The 21530-nt window shown below is 41.5% G+C and overlaps 1 protein-coding gene across 7 annotated transcripts in view; it reads right to left on the bottom strand.

The window, feature by feature from the left end:
- Positions 1-21530, bottom strand: part of LOC150091454 (protein still life, isoform SIF type 1-like) — a 1372582-nt gene that overhangs the window by 869603 nt on the left and 481449 nt on the right. For 6 of the 7 annotated variants that reach the window (XM_090375616.1, XM_090375640.1, XM_090375623.1 and 3 more), the window contains exon 7: positions 378-476. The exons of the other annotated variant lie outside the window; for it this stretch is intronic. In XM_090375616.1, the coding sequence (XP_090231742.1) occupies positions 378-476 (99 nt within the window). The remainder of the gene's footprint in view (positions 1-377; positions 477-21530) is intronic. 7 annotated transcript variants of the gene reach the window in all.

A 21530-nucleotide genomic window follows, 5' to 3' on the forward strand; every position in this document is an offset into this window, starting at 1 on the left:
AACTGAAAATATCAAGGGTCACATTCTGAAGTGGAAGTGGTGGTGGAAGAATCTTTTAAAGAAGATTAAAAAAAAAGTAGAAGTAGAGTCGAAATAAGAATAGTAACGTATGCGATTTGTTTTTACACACACGTTTCAACACCCAATATGTTTCAGATGGGGATGTTTTTTTTTAGTTTTATCAGCACATAAAACATTAACTGAAATGATAAAGATTTTAAGCACGTAACGAATTAAAACAAACAAACAAACAACACAACAATCAAAAGCAAACTCATTGTTATGTTAACGCCATCTGCATGCAAACAATGACATTAGGGCAACAGGCAACAATGATATAGGCCTAGCTACCTGCTAGAGGGAGACATTACACTCACTTTGGAGAAAGATTCCTCTGTTTCCATCCAGGCAGTGTAATACTTGCTTTTCTTCTCTGATGGCCTCCAATTCCGAATGAACGTCACGCAACAAAGAAACTAAAGAGGCGAAGAAGCAAAATAAAAAATGGCGTTGCAAAAAAGCGTTCAGTGCTGAGGAAAGGAATAGCAGTGCAACAAAAACATAAGAAAAAAAAAAGTGTGACAAAAGGGAAAAGAAAGATGAAAATGAATTGAACAGTTTAATACAGATCAATATTCGAGGATGTTTTTTTAATTTTCTACCACTTTACATGTAAAGATTTAATTCAAGTCGAAATACATTTGAAAACATTTGAATTTATTGGAAAAACTAATATAATAACCTTCCGTGCGTAGCCGATACTTGACTTTATGTGGGTCCCCTTGATTCCTAATGAAAATAACGCCATTACTCAGACCGAGACGGATTAATTTCAACAACTTAAAGGTACTCACGTTTGTTCAGCAGTTAAAGTAGAAATTTAGCCTTTGTATTGCGATTGCAGCTATGGATAAAGTAAGAAAGCCAAATGTGAAACTATTACATCACAAAACACAGTTCGCTAATATTTCTCCAAAGCGACAGATGTTGTTCATCCAGCGTTAGCCGCGCGTCCACACGCTTAACAACAAAACATTGTGGTTCGTTTAATTAACAACAGTACTGTTAGATTTGAACAAAAATATCAGCTTTTGCTACCGTGATTAATTAAAGAAGGATATAACGTTATTCAGGTATCCGCAAATGCGTATTTCTTCTTGAATTAATACATCTGAAAAGAGGCCACCCGAATTCATGCTTGCCCGAAAGAGAAACTTGGTGTCAAGTGGTCATGGTCAATCTATGAGCACAACATTCCGAACGTTGCGTTTTATGTGAGAAGAATAAAGAAAGAATCAAAAGAGTTATTCTAATGCATTCAAGTAATACCGTGTAGAAAGCTTAAGTACAGAAGTTTGTTTTAGTTCACTTGAATTCAACTTTTCTATAACATGTGTAATAATAGCTGATAAACTGAATGAGTATTTTGCATCTACACTCAAACATGAGGAGTTATTATTCAATGAGGAGAGTTCCAGAAGTTTCATACCGTGTAGAAAGCTTAAGTACAGAAGTTTGTTTTCGTTCACTTGAATTCAACTTTTCTATAACATGTGTAATAATAGCTGATAAACTGAATGAGTATTTTGCATCTACACTCAAACATGAGGAGTTATTATTCAATGAGGGGAGTTTCAGAAGTTTATCAAACTCTAACAGGGAGCTAAGTGATTTTGTAATAACTGAGAGCAAAGTGCAAGAGAAATTGTTGAAGTTAAACATAAAAAAGGCACCTGGGGTGGACGAGATCTATCCAGTTATATTAAAGGAGGCAGCAAAGAAAGTAAGCAAACCCTTAGCCATAATTATGAGAGCTTCCTTGGACTCAGGGGAGGTCTCCATGAACTGGAAATGTGCAAATGTATCATCAATTCACAAAGGGGGTTCAAAAAGTGCAAGTGACTATAGAACTATTATTTTAACTTGTGTTCCGGAGAAAATAATGGAATCACTGGTTAAAGAAGCATTGCAGGATCAACTAGACAAGGCTGCAGTAATAGTTAAGACACAGCATGGGTTTGTTAAAGGGAGGTCTTGTATAACCAATTTGATTGGACACTATGATGTAGTCACAAAGGAACTGAATGCCAAAAATAATTTTGATATCATATACTTGGATTTCAGAAAAGCTTTTACTACAATGGATAAAGGGATGGTTGAGTGGGAGACGACAGAGAGTGGTAATCAATGGACATTTCTCTTCGTGGACAAATGTTATTAGTGGAGTTCTCCAGGGTTCGGTGTCGGGCCCATTGTTGTTTTGTATATTTATTAATGATATTGATGAAGGTATATCAGGCTTAATGTCCAAGTTTGCAGATGATAAAAAGATTGGCAGGGTTGTTAACGACAGTAAAGACAGCATGCTACTCCAACTGGATCTGGATAAGTTGGGCAAATGGGCTGAGAAGTGTCAACTGAAGTTTAACATTGACAAATGCAAAGTACTGCATATGGGTAACAATAATCCAAGAGAAACGTACCAACTGTGTGGTACTACACTCAGAGAAGTGGAAAAGACCTGGGGGGGGTAATTGTGCAGTGAAATATGAAGTTCGCTGAGCAGTGCAGACAGGCTGCTAAGAAAGGTCATGGAGTCTTGTCAATGATATATAGGAATTTTGCTAGCAGGGACAGGGAGGTGATAATCCCGTTATACAAGGCAATAGTCAGGCTACACCTAGAGTACTGTGTACAGGTCTGGAGGCCTCATTTTAGGAAGGATGTAGAGTTGATCGAACAAGTACAAAGAAGGGCAACAAGATTACATTGGTGAGGGGAACAAAGGGGTGCTCTTACCAAGAAAGGCTTAAGTTCTGCAAATTGCAGCGCCTGGAGAGTAGGCACCTGCGAGGTGATTTGATTGAGGCATATAAAGCCTTGAATGGGATGAGAAAGCTGAATGCTGATGGGATTCTTCCTCTTGCTCAGATTAAGAACATGAGGGGGGCATAAATTCAAATTGAGGAAAGACAGTTGTAGAATAGATGTGTGGAAATTCGCCTTTAGCCAGCGGGTAGTTGATTGGTGGAACAGACTTCCATCTTTAGTTGTGGAAGTTGGTAGCCTAAATAAATTTAAGGCTGAGCTGGACATGCATTTGGATCGAATGGGGGGATGAAATGGGAGGTTTTTTTTGGCTGATGCTGCATAAGCTTCCTTTCTTGCATCGTATGCCTCTACTAATGCTAATATGTCTTTCGCTCGTATAATTAGGATTATCTTGTCCTATGTATTTTGCAGCCAACGGATAAGTAATATAGCATTTGAAAATCTGTTAGCCGCAAAATACACACAGAAGGGCAAAGATAATAAATATGTTCATTTATTTCATAGGCCACATAATCGCCTAATTGTTGTTATATTAAAATAATAAAATACATGAAAGTAATCTAAATGAATCTTATGCTATGGGTCGAAAAAATAATCTGGTGAAGAAAAATGTCTAAATGGGATTTGCTGTATTTGTGATTGTATGATAACCAAGATGTTTATCTATACTCAGTTTTATCACCAGTTTTAAGTCCAGTTAGGAAAAGGACACATGCCTAAATTTTGCTTACTATAAAAACACAACCCACGCCCCCAATAAATTTTTAAAATCCTCCCTTGGCACGTCTAGGTTTAGCATTGTACATCGCACTGCCTATTTACTGTAAACATGTACAGTACATAGATAGTATTTCTAATCAGCGACTCGACAGGGAATCTTCTGATAAAATTGCTTCGGAATTCAATCCACCTGTGACAGATATCAGGAAGGTAATTCCTCACCTTTTACGTTGGCCTTCGATAGTTTCTTGTCAATATACACGTATCTCAACTGATACTTTACTACTTATTTCAGGCTTTTTTTTCCCTTTGTATACAACCATTTTAATTAATGTTAATGTTATAAATGTGTTTAGTGCATTTAAGAACAAATTCATTTGCTGATTACACGTAATTCTATTGCTGCTATTGTACGCAGCAATAGAATTACAAGGGAGCACACAGAGAAATTTCCCGTGGGTCTCTGTTCCCGTATCCCCCCCCCCCACACAAATAGCAACCCATACTGAATATGTACAATCCTACAAATTTTAAATTCCGAAGTTGTTCATGAATTTATGTACACCTACCCAGTAAAAAAAAAAGTGCCAATTCATTACGGAAATTTATGTCTATCATCTATAAATTGAAATATATTTACGTAGCGCAACCTCGGAGTAATGCGGTTCGTCACTCTGCGGTTTCGAATACTGTTATCAGCAAAATTATGCAAGGAAGCAAGCTTCGATAGCATCAGCTAAAAAAATAAATAAATAAACAATAATAATAATGAAAATAAATAAGTTAAACGCAACTTATATGAAAAATAAATAAACAAGGTGAAGTAATCAATATTACCTTCATTTTGACAAAATTAAATTTCCGAGCATCTAGTTGACAATATCTCCTCTCAATTCAAATTTATACCTTCTTTTGTGTGTTACGTGACTAAGCGTAAAAATTCTCTTGGCATTTGGTTTATTAAAACAAGGATTTTATTTTTGTTTTTAGCTGATGCTAACGAAGCTTGCTTCCTTGCATCATAATGGAGATCATCAGGTCATCACACACATACCTAGCATCTAAAAACTGTAACTTAAACACTATAGTCTATCCTGGTACTAATACCCTTTCGTATCCTGATAATAATACCCTTTCGCCACTCTTCTCTGTATCCCTTCCAACAGGTTCACACCTTCCCTAAAATGGGGTCTCCAAGCCAGAGTGCAGTCACCTCTTTATCTCTATTAGCAAAGTTCCTATATCATGAACAAAACCCAACGAGCTGTCCTAGCAGCCTATCTATACAGTTCAGAAAACTTCTTATCAGATTGTACAGTTACTTCCAAGTCCTTTTCATTATCTACAGTCTTGAGTTTGGCTGTACCCAAGTGGTACTTTACTCTAGGTTTACAGCTACCTAGATTCAAGACCTTGCATTTTTCGGTATTAAACCTCAGCAGCCATTTATCAACCCATCAAACTACTTATCCAAGCCTTACTGAAGTAGAATACCCCGATTATTGAAATTAACTATCCTCCTTACTTTTGCATCATCGGCAAACTTAAGCAATATTCTTGATATACCAACATCAATACCATTAATGAATAATAAAAACAGCAAGGGGCCAAGAAATAATCCTGTGGGACTCCACTCATACCATTAGTCCACGAAGAGCAGTGTCATTTACAGCTACCCCTATCTCTCTTACCACTTCATTATCGCTTTAATCAAAAACGTTTCTAAGATCTTATCTGTTGAAAAGCAGTCCTGGCCTTTCCAATGAAAGATTGTATATTGTAGACTAGATGCGAAATGAGTGATCCAGATTTTATTTGCCTCCCTCCGAATCTGCCTTAGTTTTTTTTTTTTTTTTTTTATGCAATCAATTTAGCTATAGCCGGATATTTTCAGAATTCATACCATCTCCGTTTTTTTTTGTTTTTACTATCGCACTTTCTGCATTCCACTAAAGGTTATACACAGCCTGCCTTTCCTTATATATTTGAGGTATTGTAGCTTTAGAAGTCTGCAAGAATTGGTTACTGACATATATGGCAGCATCATCTATAGGTAAGGTCTAAACTAAATGTTTCTCTAACTTGATTAATCGCATACATTCGTTCTAGCTAGCTTTTTTATTTATTTATTTTTAAATTCCATATTATCTTGGTGTCCTATATGTGAGGTGTTGTGTTCGCATGTAACAAACTACTGGAAAACAATCATTGTTATGAAGCTTACTTAATATATCCTATTCTATGATGGGGCAATCTGGTGGGGAACAATTAATTTGTTGTAGAGGAATCTATTGATAAATCTAATACCTGTAGACAGACTGCTATAAGTGTGAGACCCAGTTTTTAATAAATTGAGATGTGTTAGTCACCTAAGCAGAACTCAGCCATGTTACCTCTACTATCTACGTAAGTATATCACGCCCCTACCATTTCATGCCATAATATTTTATTTGTAAATAAGAAAACATTTATGGAATATAGCGGAACAATGGTTTGGTTACATGATTCATCATCTGAGATATCAGTGTTCACCAGTAACATCTGGGCATTGTTGGCAAAGTCACAGAATTAAGCAAAAACAAGTTAGTTAATGTCTGCAGTGGTTTACATTTCGACTGCATTCGATTTTTTTCTTAAATTAAATGATTTTCTTTTCATTTTTGTGATTAACAGAATATATATATTTCTTAATGGGTTTTTTAGGAGAATCAGCGACTAAGGCTATATTGTTCAATGTATATCGTCTGTTAATTTCATGTGTTCGCCAGAATTGAAGGATTTTAAGAAATGAAGGATAAAAAAACATTCTTGAACATAATGCAATATCTTCTGGACTTCGGTTTTGTGGAAGAAATTTTATATTACAACAACCCAATGACTCGACACACAGCTGTAAGCTGTGCAAGGATTTTCTAGCAAATAAACAACAGGAGGAGGTATTGCAAATTAAAGTATGGCCACCCAATTGGTGGCCATTCTTTAAACTATGATTTCAATTCAGCATATTCATCGCTTGGAAGGCATTTATAGAATTCTTAGATTCTTTTCTTGATATTTGCCTTTTAGCATGTAATTACATTGCAGATTAATCACTCCCAACTGAAGGTTAGGTGGAAGCTCCTCAATTGCTCAGTTAAAAGGGATTTTGCAATATGACATTTTTGAAAGCACGAAAAGTGTATAAAGCAGCTTAACATTACTTGCAATTCAAAAAAACGTTAGTTGTCGTCGAAATGACTTTACTGCAGTATAAGTTTCGCATATAAGCGCTGTTTTGCCTTGTTTGATTTCAACAATACAAGTATTTGATTACAAATACTTGTATTTTAATTCATTTTATTTTTGTTACACAGAGCATTAAAACTATGATAAATGAATTAGCTTTCGGCTGGGTGGCAGCCTTCATCAGATTAAAATACTTCGAATGGCAGTTGGAATAGAGATGCACTGCCAGGATGGTTCGTGAGGCACGTGGTTAATTGTTTGTTGATGTTTGTGGCTGTGACGTATGGTGGTGACGTGGCCAGCGTTTGTCTATGGACAGAATTACTGCTTCTGTGATGGGGTTAAGTTGACAACCACTGTTCCTGTTCAACGAGGTATCCGAGCATTTTATACTTAACGATTCCAACCAGGTGCGCCTTAGGTAATGGTGGGACTTGTCTACAACCACGACATCGCGGTGTGGGTCGATGTCGTGGTGGGTTGTCCAGACATGCTCGGCAATAGCTGAGTGTTCTACATCCGCCAAACGGATCGCCCTTTTATGTTCTGAGAGGCGTTTCTCGAGACGACGTCCAGTCTCTCCAAAGTAGCAGCTCGTGCAGTCACGGCAAGAGATGCGATAGACCACACCACTCTGTAGAAGGGTGGGGACAGGTGTTTTTATGTTGGAAAGGAGAGAACGCAGTTTCTTGCCTGGGAGTTGGATGCACTTTACCCCATGCGATCTTAGGATTCTACCGATCTGCTGTGACAGGTTGGGGTAGTATGGGATGAATGCCCTCGTGGAAGACTCGTCACTGTTGGCGTTGCTGTTGGTCGTCACGTTGTCGCGTGCTTGTAGATCACATCTGTTAAGGACATCGATGGGGTAGCCACACCTCGTAAGGTCTACTTTGACTCTGGTGATCTCTTTGCGCCTTTCATCTGCAGAGCTGGAGTGTGTCCAGGCGCGAGTTAGCAAGGTTCGGGCGGTTGAGAGGAGGTGGCCCCGTGCGTGTGCTGACTGGAAGTTGGTAAATTGGCCAGCACACATAGGCTTACGATAAACTGTCGTCTTCAATAGGTATCCACAGCAGGATACCTATTGTATCCTGCTGTGAATCACCGACTTACGAGCTGTCTAATTTGTCTTGAGACTTCTTTCTCCTCTAGTTGGCAAGACCACCTACACCGTCTCCAACAGTGTTGAGTTCATAGAAAGGATCCGCACTGTATCCATCTCGCAAGATCAAGTCATGGCATCGTTCGATGTCGTATCACTCTTTACCTCCATCCCTGTGGAACTTGCCATCTCTTGCGCAAAACAACTCTTGGATAATGATGGAACCCTCAGCGACAGAACTAAGCTGACGCCTGATGACATTTCCGCCGCCCTCAGACTGTGCTTAACAGGGGGTGCAATCATGTTTAATGGTTCAATCTACCAGCAGATACATGGCACAGCCATGGGTTCCCCTGTCAGCTCGGTCACAGCAAACATCGTGATGGAGGAGTTAGAGGGACGTGCGTTTACACACGCACCGGATCACATCGCCTTTTGGTGTCGCTACGTAGACGATGTGTTCGTAGTGATCCCTAGAGACTCAGGTCAGCGACTCCTAACCCACCTCAACTCACTGTCGCCCTTCATAAAATTCACGATTGAGCTGGAGTCGAACAACTCTATACCATACCTAGATACACTTGTCCGGCGCGAAGACACACGCTTGAAGACGACAGTTTATCGTAAGCCTATGTGTGCTGGCCAATTTACCAACTTCCAGTCAGCACACGCACGGGGCCACCTCCTCTCAACCGCCCGAACCTTGCTAACTCGCGCCTGGACACACTCCAGCTCTGCAGATGAAAGGCGCAAAGAGATCACCAGAGTCAAAGTAGACCTTACGAGGTGTGGCTACCCCATCGATGTCCTTAACAGATGTGATCTACAAGCACGCGACAACGTGACGACCAACAGCAACGCCAACAGTGACGAGTCTTCCACGAGGGCATTCATCCCATACTACCCCAACCTGTCACAGCAGATCGGTAGAATCCTAAGATCGCATGGGGTAAAGTGCATCCAACTCCCAGGCAAGAAACTGCGTTCTCTCCTTTCCAACATAAAAACACCTGTCCCCACCCTTCTACAGAGTGGTGTGGTCTATCGCATCTCTTGCCGTGACTGCACGAGCTGCTACTTTGGAGAGACTGGACGTCGTCTCGAGAAACGCCTCTCAGAACATAAAAGGGCGATCCGTTTGGCGGATGTAGAACACTCAGCTATTGCCGAGCATGTCTGGACAACCCACCACGACATCGACCCACACCGCGATGTCGTGGTTGTAGACAAGTCCCACCATTACCTAAGGCGCACCTGGTTGGAATCGTTAAGTATAAAATGCTCGGATACCTCGTTGAACAGGAACAGTGGTTGTCAACTTAACCCCATCACAGAAGCAGTAATTCTGTCCATAGACAAACGCTGGCCACGTCACCACCATACGTCACAGCCACAAACATCAACAAACAATTAACCACGTGCCTCACGAACCATCCTGGCAGTGCATCTCTATTCCAACTGCCATTCGAAGTATTTTAATCTGATGAAGGCTGCCACCCAGCCGAAAGCTAATTCATTTATCATAGTTTTAATGCTCTGTGTAACAAAAATAAAATAAATTATGAATCCAGAGCACGCAGGCGTGTTTTATTAAATACTTGTATTGTTGCAATCATACAAATATGATTGTGACGTCCTACAATTCAACAAATGGCTACAATCAAACGGGTAATTAGACTATTGGCTTGGATTTCGCTAAACTCTTCTATATTGGCTTGGATTTCGCTAACCTCTTCTAAGCCAGAGATGTTTTCATAAAACATCTTTCGTGCGTACAAGGTACACACGAGGTTTTCTTTTAAATTAAACCTTACAATGTAATAGATAATTTCAAAAAAATAATAAATAAATAAATAACGAAAACTGTTGTCATACGCTGTGATTCCGAACTTTTAGGCAGGAGTGTAAGTGTAAAGTGCATTAGTTGTCAGACGGCACCAGGGTTTCCCCCATCTCAGCGTAGTTTTCATTTTAGGTGTAACAGATCACTGTTTAGGTCAGAGATTTAAAAGTGTATGAGGTATGGAAGTACAGTAAACCATCGATTTAAAGGACCCCGATTTAACGGTTTCGGATTTAACAGACCGGACAAATAATAATACAGTAATGTACATATTAATCTCGACCATACACTTTTTTAGGTTATACAAAACTTCATTGTTATTAATTAAAAATTAATAATAATTAACTATTTCCATTATTGTTTTGATAATTACCTACTTTTTTATAATCAAATTCAGGAAATTGTTTTTTATTCTTTCTGAAAACGTGATCAAATAGCTGTTTTCCCAGATTACATAAAACAGATAAGAGCATGCGGTGACTTGCGAGCTGAACGTTACTCGGGACCCCAAACTGCAGGTCTACCGACTCGCTTTGTTTCGGTCTCAGTTTGCATCAAGTGATAGATGAGTTAAAAGAAAGCGTGTGGACTTAAATGTGGCACAGAAGTTAGAGCTAATTGAGAAATTAGAACAAGGCATCTCAGTAGCACGTGTTTGCTAAATTTACGGCGTAAAAAACAAACTGTTTCTGATATCCGTAAATCAAAGGCCAAATTGCAACATAATTTTGTATTGTACAGTACTGTATATTGTATTACAGCATTTTTTTACATTAAAAACAATAAAAATGCTCCCCCCAGGTTACATTCGATTTAAAGGACACCCCTTCTCCCTATTAGTCCGTTAAATCGAGGGTTTACTGTATTGTGTTGTGTATCGTTGTTGTTCTGGCCATTTAGCCGCTGGACCCCTGTTGAGGTCCAACGTTGCCCCACTTACTCCCCGTGGAGGCAGACCAGGTACTCAATAGATTATTGTATACTCTGGCAGGCCCTGCCACCTAATATTCTGAGATTTCAGTGGCTAGGGCCTAAAAAATATATATAGTAAATGGCGGTTCTAGTTGTTCCGTCGTGTAGGCCTCCTTGACTTGGACGATAGCCTGCTGTTCATCGTTGAGGGTCTCCATTGGGTCTCTTATTATAGTACTTTCACTGCCTTCTGACCCCTACTGAGGGGTGGGATCTTTGCTGCTGGGGTGGAATCTTCACTGCTTGCTAATCCCTACTGAGGGGGGTGGGAATCTTCACTGCCTGCTTACCCCTACTGAGGGTGGGATCTCTGTTGCTGACCCCAATCTGGGGTGAAATCTTTGCTGCCTGCTGAACCCTACTGAGGGATGGGACTTTAGCTACTGACCCCCACCCGGGAGTTCAATCTGCACTGCTGACCCCTACTAAGGGGCGGGATTCCTGGATATACTGTCTAGTGTTCTATTCTATCACTTTAACTAACGACTCTTCCTTCCTATTTCTATGTGGATGCCTCTAACTATCATCTCCATCTTTCTATCACTGTATTCCTCCCAGTCCCTCCTTCCCCATCTTCAATCTGCTATATGACCACTCTCCTTTCCTATATTTCCACGGGATACCCCAGACTATCAGTTCTGGGGACGCTCAGTAGGAGCTAAAAGATGAATCTGGCCTGCCGGTGCACAGCTGGAGATATGAGACAGGGGGCAATCAAATTCGTGTTTGTTGCCCCCCCCACCCGGTTGCTAAATCGCCTGATGCCGGCCACTCAACACAAAAAAAAAAAAAAAAAAATACATCACACCTACACATATTCCAACACTACGCACAAACGGCCGGTGATGGCACTTCCTCACCACAAGACGACAAAGCGGCGAATGGTGAGAACCTTAGAATCCGCAAAAAAAAAAAAAAAAAAACACTAATAATAATAGTGCTCAAGATGTTTGCCACTGAGTCAACCCAAGTTGTGGTAAGTGTTCGTTGCAACAGTTCTTTCTCCCCTAGGAACTTTGTTTGTTGTGATTTTGTAGACTACTCCCCAGGGGTAATCATTTCCTTTCACTGAGACCAGTCGTTACCAGGAAGCTCTTTTTTTATTCTCTCTGTATATGTGTTCCTTATTTCTCTGTACTGTTTCCTTAAGTATGTTACTTTCGCAGGCGGCCATGAGGTCCGGGCTCTCTGGTATTCTTTTCTCTTTGCCTGTACCAGTTTTCTTAGGTGCCGTAGTTCAGGGATTCACCAGGGCTTGGCCCCGCTTGTAGGCGTTTTCTTTTTATGGCTGTCTCAGCTGCCTCGGTTATCATTCTTGTTACTATTTTTTGTCTTTCATCGGGGTGCTCGGTCAGGATAATGTCCCCCCCCCCCGGTCCAGGTTGTTCCCCTCTGTCGTGTTGGGCTTTCCTGATGAGCTGCTCCCGGAAGAGTTCCCACTTTGCTTTGGATATTGCGAATCGGTTTTGCATATTTCTTTCTATTACGGTTCTTGTGGTAGTCCTCCGGACGTTATAGGTGATGGTGCGGCGGTCCGACGTGGCCCAGGCGTTTTGCACGGTCCAGTCAGTGACATGGGGGTTGATGTTCCACGAAGTCAGTGTGAGGTCAATGGTAGCCTCTAAAAGTGTATTACAGAAGGTTGGGAGGCAAAAGGGTTGGTTTTTCACTGTAAGTATTGAGTTGGCAAGGAACTCTTCCAGCTTTTGCCCGTTTCTAGCGCTTCGCTCCGGGGTGGCGCTCTGCCAGGTTGAGGATCGGCAGTTTACGTCTGCGCCTAGTACAATTCTTAGTCCCGCTAGGGTAGTTTGGAGTGTTCGCAGGTATGGGATGGCGAAGTCAATATCGACTCCAGGTCTGCAGTAGAGTGAGACTACAAAGAAGCATCCCGCTGAGCTGATGATTTGGGCGTATGCGGCCCAGAATGTACATAACTGCGGTAGCTTGGTCACGGTTATCTCCGGGTTGCGAACGATGATTGCTGTACGCGGCGTGCCTTGGCTGCTTTGAACAATCTTGTACCTGAGTGAGTAGCCCCTCACTTGCTTCATATGCGTGTAGGGTTCCTGTATCAGGATGATGTCTGCGTTGTTCTCTTCTGCTTTTAGGCACACTTGGGAAGCCACTGCTTTTGCTCTCTGGGCATTTATTTGGTAAATTCGTAGCACTTTGTAGTTATATTTTGTAAATTGCGTACTCATAATCGGTTCTGAGTTGGTATGTACACGTGAACTTTTGATAAGTCGGACATTTTGGGTCTCTTATTGAATGCGTGTGGTCTAGCCTTAGTAGCTTGCAGTTGACGCATATGGGGGCTTTTGCTTTCTGTGGGCAGCTACTGAAGTAGTGCCCCTTTTCAGAGCAGTGGCCGCACGTCGGTTCCATTTGATTGCACGTGTGTGTTGTGTGTCCATATTTACAGCACCTGAAACACTTTATTATGGCCACGTGTTCTCTAAATCTGTGGTTACTCCACTCAATGTAGATTGATCGCTGTTCTCGCAGGGCTTGACAGGCGCCTGGGGTCAGCTCCACAACCCAGTTGCGGTTTACGCTATCTCTGGCTTTTGTCTTGTACTTGAGAGTGACCAGCAGTTTTTCATCCCTCTCTGGTAGCCTTCTCTGTAGATTTTTCCTGTAGATTTCCCCCATGAAGGTATCGGGGGACATGTCCTGGTCCACGTCAAATATTATTATGCTTGGCCCTTTTCTCTTTAGAGTTTCTGCAGTGAGGCCCAAGATTGGATTTTTGCGTTTGCTATAATTACTTACGCTTCCTCTTTAATCTCTATTTCTATAACTATCCCTGGGTTTCTCGTTTTTCTAATTGCTTTGATTCGGGTAGCTCCAAGGTCTTCCTTCAGATTTGCCATCACATTTTTCTTTATTTCATCACTTGTATGGTCGTCTTGTCCTGTTGACTTTAGAATGACTATGTTGGGTGTTGGCAGGCGTGTTCTCCTGGGTGTCGGCGTTGCAGGTTTGTTGGCAGGTACATTTGTGGTTGCAGCGGTGGTTCTGGTCCTCAGTGCTTCTGGTATGGGCGCGCTGTGGCATTTCACTTGTCCCGCCTTGTAGGTATGCCTCTAATTTGGCAGTTGCTCTGTCATATTCCAAGTGGACCTTGTATAGAATGGTCTCCAGCTTAGTCCACAGGGAGACTATATCAGCACGGAGCCGTGTCGTTACTCTGTTATTTTGTTCTTTTAGTAGGTCTTCAAGTGCGTGCCTGAGGATGAGCATCTGGTCCGGCACAAGGCCCTCCGGCAAAGTAGGGTACAAGATGTACACATCTGCATTTTCTGTCTATTGGCTTTGTTGATCTTGTTTTTTGTCTCGGTCCGATTGGGACCTGGTTTCCATTTCTGTTTTGGGGGCGGTCTGCTTCTTGTTCCGCTTTTTTGAGAGCGAGGCTGGCCTCTGTTCATCTGTGCTGTCCTTAGGGTCGTCAATTTGTATGGTAACTAGTGCTTTCCCCCCCCGTCTTCTTCAGTTTGGGTAAGGTTTCCCCAAAGGCATTTTGTCAAGGTCGGAAAAACGGGGTTTCCGGATTAGCGGAGTTTAGCCGATGTATCCTTGTAGAGGAGAGAAAATGAGGAATTTTGATGCGTCACACAGGCTCGTGCGACGTTCGGTTGACACACAATGTTCTGGTGAAGATTTGTGCTAGCCTCCACTGTCACGTGAGGGGGGGTATCACCTGAATACGAAAATAGCCCTAGAGAGAACGGACTAATTTCTATGGGGGGGGGGGGGTTCTCGGACGTAGGTGATGATGGCGGCACAGTTTATGTATTAGATGCATGTTTGCGATGATCCAATTTGTCCATGGTAAGGTGTATGGAAGCGGGGGGGGGAGACACAAAAGTCATTGTTTTTTGTATTGAAGACGCACAGAAAACGTTCATTTGGGGCAGAATCACTGTCCAAGGTTACTCAGCTTGAAGTATTTCCCCAGTCAAGGGCCAGATCCTAGCGCGGCAGCCGCGTTATACCGGAGCACTTCTCTATTTTCCCTCCGCGAGCCGCATGGTGACCATACAGGTCTCGCAAACAAAGGAAAACAGAAAATAACGCTAGTATCTGGCTAATTTCCCTATAAGGAACCAAAAGTTTCTCACCTAGGCACTCCTCAGATCTTCAGGTGGAGACACAATTTGGAATTTTTACTGCAATTTAAAGACATTATATAAACATATTTTTACGGAGCGTTGTAACGTGCGTCCGACTGCAAAGTCGGCCATATAGGTGGGAGTGTTCGATGTCTGACGGCACCGGGGGGTCCCCCATCTCCGCATATTGGCGGGAATGTAAAGTGTATTTAGTGTCTAACGGCACCAGGGGTTTCCCCCATCTCCGCGTTGCTTTCATTATGGGTGTACCAGTTCGCTGGGAAGGCCAGAGATTTAAAAGTGTGTGGATATTGTACATGTGTAGTGTTGTGTTCTGTTGGTCATCTGGCAGTTTAGCCGCTGTACCCCTACTGAGGCCCAACGTTGCCCACAGTTGGTCCCGTGGAGGCAGACAAGGTACACCAGTATTTTTAGATAAGTACTCTGGCAGGTCCTGCCACCTAATTTCCTGAGATTTCAGTGGCTAGGTCCTATATATATTAAAAAAAAGGGGGGGGGGGGGGTAGATAAACGCTAGAATCTAGTTAGGCCGAAAGAGATTGCAAGTGTGTCGAGTTTGGTATTTTAAATTTTTCGTTGTGTGGGGCATTCGCTTTTCGCTGGCGATATAGGTAGAGTAGGGGGGGGGGGGGGTAAACGTTGCCCACAGTTGGCCCCGTGGAGGCAGACAAGGTACACCAGTATTTTTAGATAAGTACTCAGCAAATAATAGAAACGCTGAAAAGAAGAGACTTAATGAACATCTAACAGACACCTGGCAAGAAAGATGGCAGACATCAACTAAAGGCGCTGTCACCAAAAGATTCCTCCCTGATGTCAGGGCCTCCTACCCCCTCACACCTGTCTGGTTTTCACCAGGACTCTATGCTACCTACCTCCTCACTGGACATGGCGCCTTCCAAAAAAAACTACATGACTTCAGAATTTCAAACTCACCCCGCTGCCACTGTGGAGAGGATCAGACGTGGGAGCACCTTGCCCACAGCTGTGAAATCTACGAGGACTTCAGGAGGATCCTAATAACAAAACTACGCTTCAACTACCAAAATCAAGAACACCTCACAATACAGAACGAAGAAACTTACCGAGCTCTGACTCAATTTGCAATGGACTTATTTACCAGGCAGAAAGCGCTACTACCACCTTAGTATCCGAATCAATAGGTCATAACAACCATGACTGCCAATTGTTGCTACGCATCATTGAGCCATGGATGCTAACGCCTTGGACCAACTTGCACAAGACTTGACCAGCAGTGCAATCAAAGACAGGGTCCACACATACCTTGACAAATTCCTCATCATTGATTCCTGGACAAACGTTTCTCAACCAGACGTGACACATCTCATCAAGAAGAAGCCTAGCATCGATCCCTGGACTTGACCATCAATCTTGGACTCCCGGTTTTGACCACCCCCACTGTTCGTTCTGATGGACTACTGGACCAGCCTTCAGTCTGGATGCGACACAGACTCACCAAATGGAGTCCCAATGACGGCACCTGAACTAGACCTTACTGAACATGACCCATCCACCATAGCAGCACTCACACTGCTGGACTTCCAGCAAGTTGTCGGCCCCAACTGACTGGCCGTGCTAGCTGTACCTACCCTGAACTTGCGGGGTATATCTCTCTCTCATTTTTTTTTTTTTCTTTCGGCTTCTTTCTTCTGTTTCCTGCCATCCGTTCTTTTATTTCTCCCCCCCCCCCATATTTTTCTCTTACAGAATGATTTTTTTATTATTTTTTTTTATTTTTTTATTTTTTATTTATTTTTTTTTTTTTGTGGGGTGGTGGTTTTCGTCCACCCGCCACCCCACTCCTCTCTCTGGTGAGGCACTGGGCATGCTACACTGTCATCAGGGCCATCTTCCCTATTGGCCCCTTTCTTCTGTTTCCTACCCTCCAGTCTTCTGCCTTCCTCCCTTACTTTTCTCTTGCACAACTTTTTTTTTTTTTTTATTTAGTTTATATATATATATATATATATATATATGTGTGTGTGTGTGTGTGCGTGTATGTATATATATTTAATATATATATACATATATATTTATATATACATACACACACACGCATTCCCCACAGGTCTAAATCTAAAAACATCAAAATTACTGCCCGACCTATTTGGCCCTAGAACAAGTTAGTATTAGTATTAGTTATCAGCGAACAACCATACGCTCTGTTAAAATTACAACCGTTGCTCAAGAAACAGCGATCATCTCATTCTCAAATCTGGTCCTAGCCACTGAAATCCCAGGAAAGTAGGTGGCAGGACCCGCCAGAGTACTCTAGCTACAGTGGTACACCCGGTCAGCCTCCCCGTGGCATGGTGTGGTAACGTCGGGTCCCACTAGGGGCTCGGCGGATAATAGACCGGAGGAACAAAGGGCACAACACAATATACAGCACATGACCCCCACACACTTCAAATCTCTGGCCCCGATACAATGTACACCCGCGGAGATGGGAGAAATCCCAGGAGCCGTTAGACACTAACATACCTTATACCTTATACTCTGGCAGGTCCTGCCACCTAATTTCCCGAGATTTCAGTGACTAGGTCCTATATATATTTTTTTAAAAGGGGGGGGGAAGATAAACGCTAGAATCTAGTTAGGCCGAAAGAGGTTGCAAGTGTGTCAGGTTTGGTATTTTAAATTTTTCGTTGTGTGGGGCATTTTCTTTTCGCTGGCGATATAGGCAGAGTAGGGGGAGAGACGGAAGGCTAGGAGGAAAAGACAGAAAATGTGGGATCAATAGGGAAGGCGACCCCAGGTATATCAGTCGGGCATGCCCATGCCTCGCCAGAGGGAAAAGAGGGGGTGGTGGGGAGGAGAGGGGCAGACAGACTGTCCCCTCATCCCACCAGGGATGGGGAAAGAAAGTGGTCTGGGCAAGGGAGCCCCGCCCAGTTCGCCATAGCGGCAATTTACAGTGCCCGCCAGCAAGTGCAATCCGATGCTGACTCGTTGGTGGGGCCTAGTCCTCTTCTAGGTGTGTGGGTTCTATCTGGTCTGGGTTCATCCTGGGAGCGATCACATCCTTGCTGGTGCCACTCCCGTTGGTTCCTAGGTTATAGGTGGGATATGTGATCGCTCAATTTCATTCTCAAGTCCATGGACCTCAGCTGGTTTCCGATTGTACAGTACACTACCCTTCAGATAACAACCGCATGTAAAAGTCTAGTGAGTCAAATCAAGAAAGCGTGGCGGAAATTCAGCACTTCTTTTTTTTTTTTGAATTATCGAACGGTGTAGAAATATAGGATTAAGATTAAACCCTTACATTACGATGGAAATATCGTAGCGTTCCATATTGCCTCATTCGTCTTGCGAAGGGCGGGTATAATGCATGTCTGTAGCCTGTTAAATTACCCAGTGCCCTCCATTGCAGATTAGAACCGAATCAAAGTCCCTGTAAAGTGCGCAGTGCAGATTTCATCGTTGACCATGATGGGCGTGTAGCCACAATGTCGGTGTCTTTTTGTTATTCGTTTTGAATTCCCATTAAATAACTAAATAATATTAGTGTTAAGTCAACATTCAACAGTGTAATTATGTGATTACAGCTTAATTGTGAATTTAGCTTGAACTTGATAAGTTGAAGTTATATTATGAGGTGAAATTATGAGGTGACGTGCAAGTAAAACATTATTTCTACGACACACGATATTGTGAAATTTAATTCGATCACTGCCTCCATGCTTCCCCATGAAGTAAATCGCGTGACAGTGAACAAACCTCAGCAACTTAGTTTTTCACAATTATCTCTCCGCAAGAAAAAAATGCGATTAAAAAAGAAGGCCGCCCCACACCAAAGATTCAAATTTCTCAGCGGGGAATAAGTAATAATAAGAAACATATTCGCAGTTTTAAAACTGAATCGTACCAAAGGTAAAGTTGGCTTTGTAGTTGTGAAGTTAAAATGCATTGTTTTGTTTTCCATATTTACTGTATGCTTTACAAACATAAACAGAATGAAAGAAAAAAAACTCTAAAACATGAGTTCGAAGAAACATATTGATAATGTGATTTCACTGTCGATTTTAGGAAGCGTAAATATTAAAAAACAGCTTAGTGAGGCCTACAGACTTTCGAACTGCAAACATAACAGAAAAGTTGCCAAGAATCGTGAGGTATTATCTAAAATAATAGATTGCATTAAATTTTGTGGACATGACGAAAAAGACGATTCTAAAAATCCAGGAGTATTCAGATGATTAATAAATTTCGCATGTACATTAGATTCCAATTTAAAGAACCATTTAGAAAGTAATGCAGCATTTAAAGGTATTTCAAAAACTATTCAGAATGATATTCTTGACTGCTGCAAATATGCTGGGATGAAATAAAAAGAGAAATTAAAGAAGCGTCATTCGTAGTTGGAATGGCTGATGACACAACAGATGTTTCAGAACATATACAAATGGTAATTGTTCTGAGAAATGAACTGAATGGAGACATTTTTGAGCGTTTTTGGGGTTTTTTTTTACTCCGGAAAACCAAACGGCAGACGGACTATCGAAGTGCATTCTAGATCAGTTAGACATAATCCTCGAAGGAAATACTCAACAACTGGTTGCTCAGACATTTGATGGAGCAAGTGTGATGAAAGGCAAGAAAGGGGAGTTCAAACTAAAATAAAATAAGTATACAAAAATGCACATTTTATTCACTGCTATACACACCAACTGAATCTGATGATGAGAATAACTGCAAGTAGTACCCGAGATTCAAGAATATTCTTTTCGAACCTCATGTCGATACCAACATTTTTCTCGATATCACCACAGCGTCTTTCTGTTTTCAGAAAGCATATGGACAGCCATATGCTTTCTGAGAGGAAGGTTGGGCAACAACCATATGCTTTCTGAGAGGCGTGTTGCCCAACCTTGTAGAGGAGGGTTGGTCAACACGCCCAACCTTCCTCTACAAGTTGGAACTTCAATATACGCACCGTGAACAGCGTTTACGAAAATTTTGAATCCTTAAAAAAGTGCATGGAGGAACTGCAAACGCAGTAAGACGATTTCAGAAGCAACTGGAATTTTGCACATATTGAATAATGAAAAATTCGAGTTCTGGTTAGAACTTTTCCATCGGATAATGCCTCACGTGGATGTTGTTTACAACCAAATGCAATTTCGAGAAATTGAGGAAGCTAAAATACATGAATATATAGGAAACTTTAAGAATGCCATCCTAAAAAATCAGGAATTCGATGTACTGTGAAAATCCTTCAAAAACACTCATTATTGAAGCGAAGGAAGTATGCGACTATATAAGTGTTGACATAGGTGAGAGATATTCTTTTACAAAGAAATTAATTGCCGCTAAATTGTTTAACAAGGAGAACTTTGTTATTTTCCGTGCGAAAATGCCCAGGGAAGAGATACGGAAGACTACTGAGGCATATCCCATGGAATTACAAGTTTTCTATAAAAGACGATCTACACAATTATTGCAAATTAACTAACTTGCTGAAATTTATCTCAGAAAATAATCTAGCTGAAGTTCTTGGGGAACTTACAAAACTCATAAAAGTTCTTTTTACCATTCCGATGACTACTTCAGAACACGAACGTTGCCATTCGACATTAAAAAGAATAAAAACATTTTTAAGGAGCACAATGAATCAGAAAAGGCTAAATGCTCAAGCAATGCTTTCAATAGAGAAAAGATGGTCAACAGTGCACCAAACTTGCATGAAAAAGTTATTAATCTATTTTCAACAAATAAACACCGAAGAATGGACGTTGTTTTTAAATAAAAGTTCAAGTGTATTAATAGTAAATGTCTAGTTAATGTTTTGTAATATTTTTAACTTGCTTATTGTTATTACTGTGTATGTCTACATGTCTTATAACCAAGGCAATTTAATGTAACTTTAAGACGCAGCACCCCAAACATCAGTCACGAGCTGCCACTGAGTTAGGCTATTCTACGGTGAGGATGTAGGGTTCCCCCTCGTCAGTTGTGTCGACCAGCACAGTGTGAGTTCCGTATTTAGCAGTTGCGTGGGATCGAAAGACGGTCAACTAAAACGCATGTACTACTGTGACTACGTCGGGCACTAAATTAAGTCACGAGTTGAACCTAGGGTTTACTGAAACAAACAAACTGCACATATACAGAGAGGGAGAGAGACGGACGCACAACTTGTGTGTGTGTGTGTGTGTGTGTGTCTTAAGCACCAAAGCAATTAAGGCTATGAGGCAACAATATATGTCTGTTAATTGCCTGTATTTTGTGATCCATTTTGCCTGTTTGTTTGACGAAAAACCTGAATTTCCTTAATAAAATACCACGCAATCCTCGCCTGAGACCACCACGTTACGAAAAAAAGCCTATAAAAATTCATTGTGTCATTGAAGGGATTTGAACCCGGGCATTTTCTACCTGGTATGGAGAGGACGGTGATTATATCTACTGTATTACTCGCGAGGGCTTAATGTTGAAATGGCTTTTATTCAACAATAAATTCATATTATAAATAAATCTCACATTCTACAGATGCGGGATTTCTATAATTCATTCGCTGAACTGTAAACTCTTTCTATTGGTTCGACAATTATCCATTATCCACTTAGTTACGTTGACATTTAGTTGACTCATAATACGATGAGTCACTTTGAACTCCAAAGGAGCTGACTCGGTTATAAGTCAAGTTGAAGTTTCAGATTTTTTCGATCCAATGAAG

This window comes from Mastigoproctus giganteus, chromosome 1 (assembly GCF_048544385.1).
Source record: "Mastigoproctus giganteus isolate SK-2022 chromosome 1, ASM4854438v1, whole genome shotgun sequence".
Classification (NCBI taxonomy): domain Eukaryota; kingdom Metazoa; phylum Arthropoda; class Arachnida; order Uropygi; family Thelyphonidae; genus Mastigoproctus; species Mastigoproctus giganteus.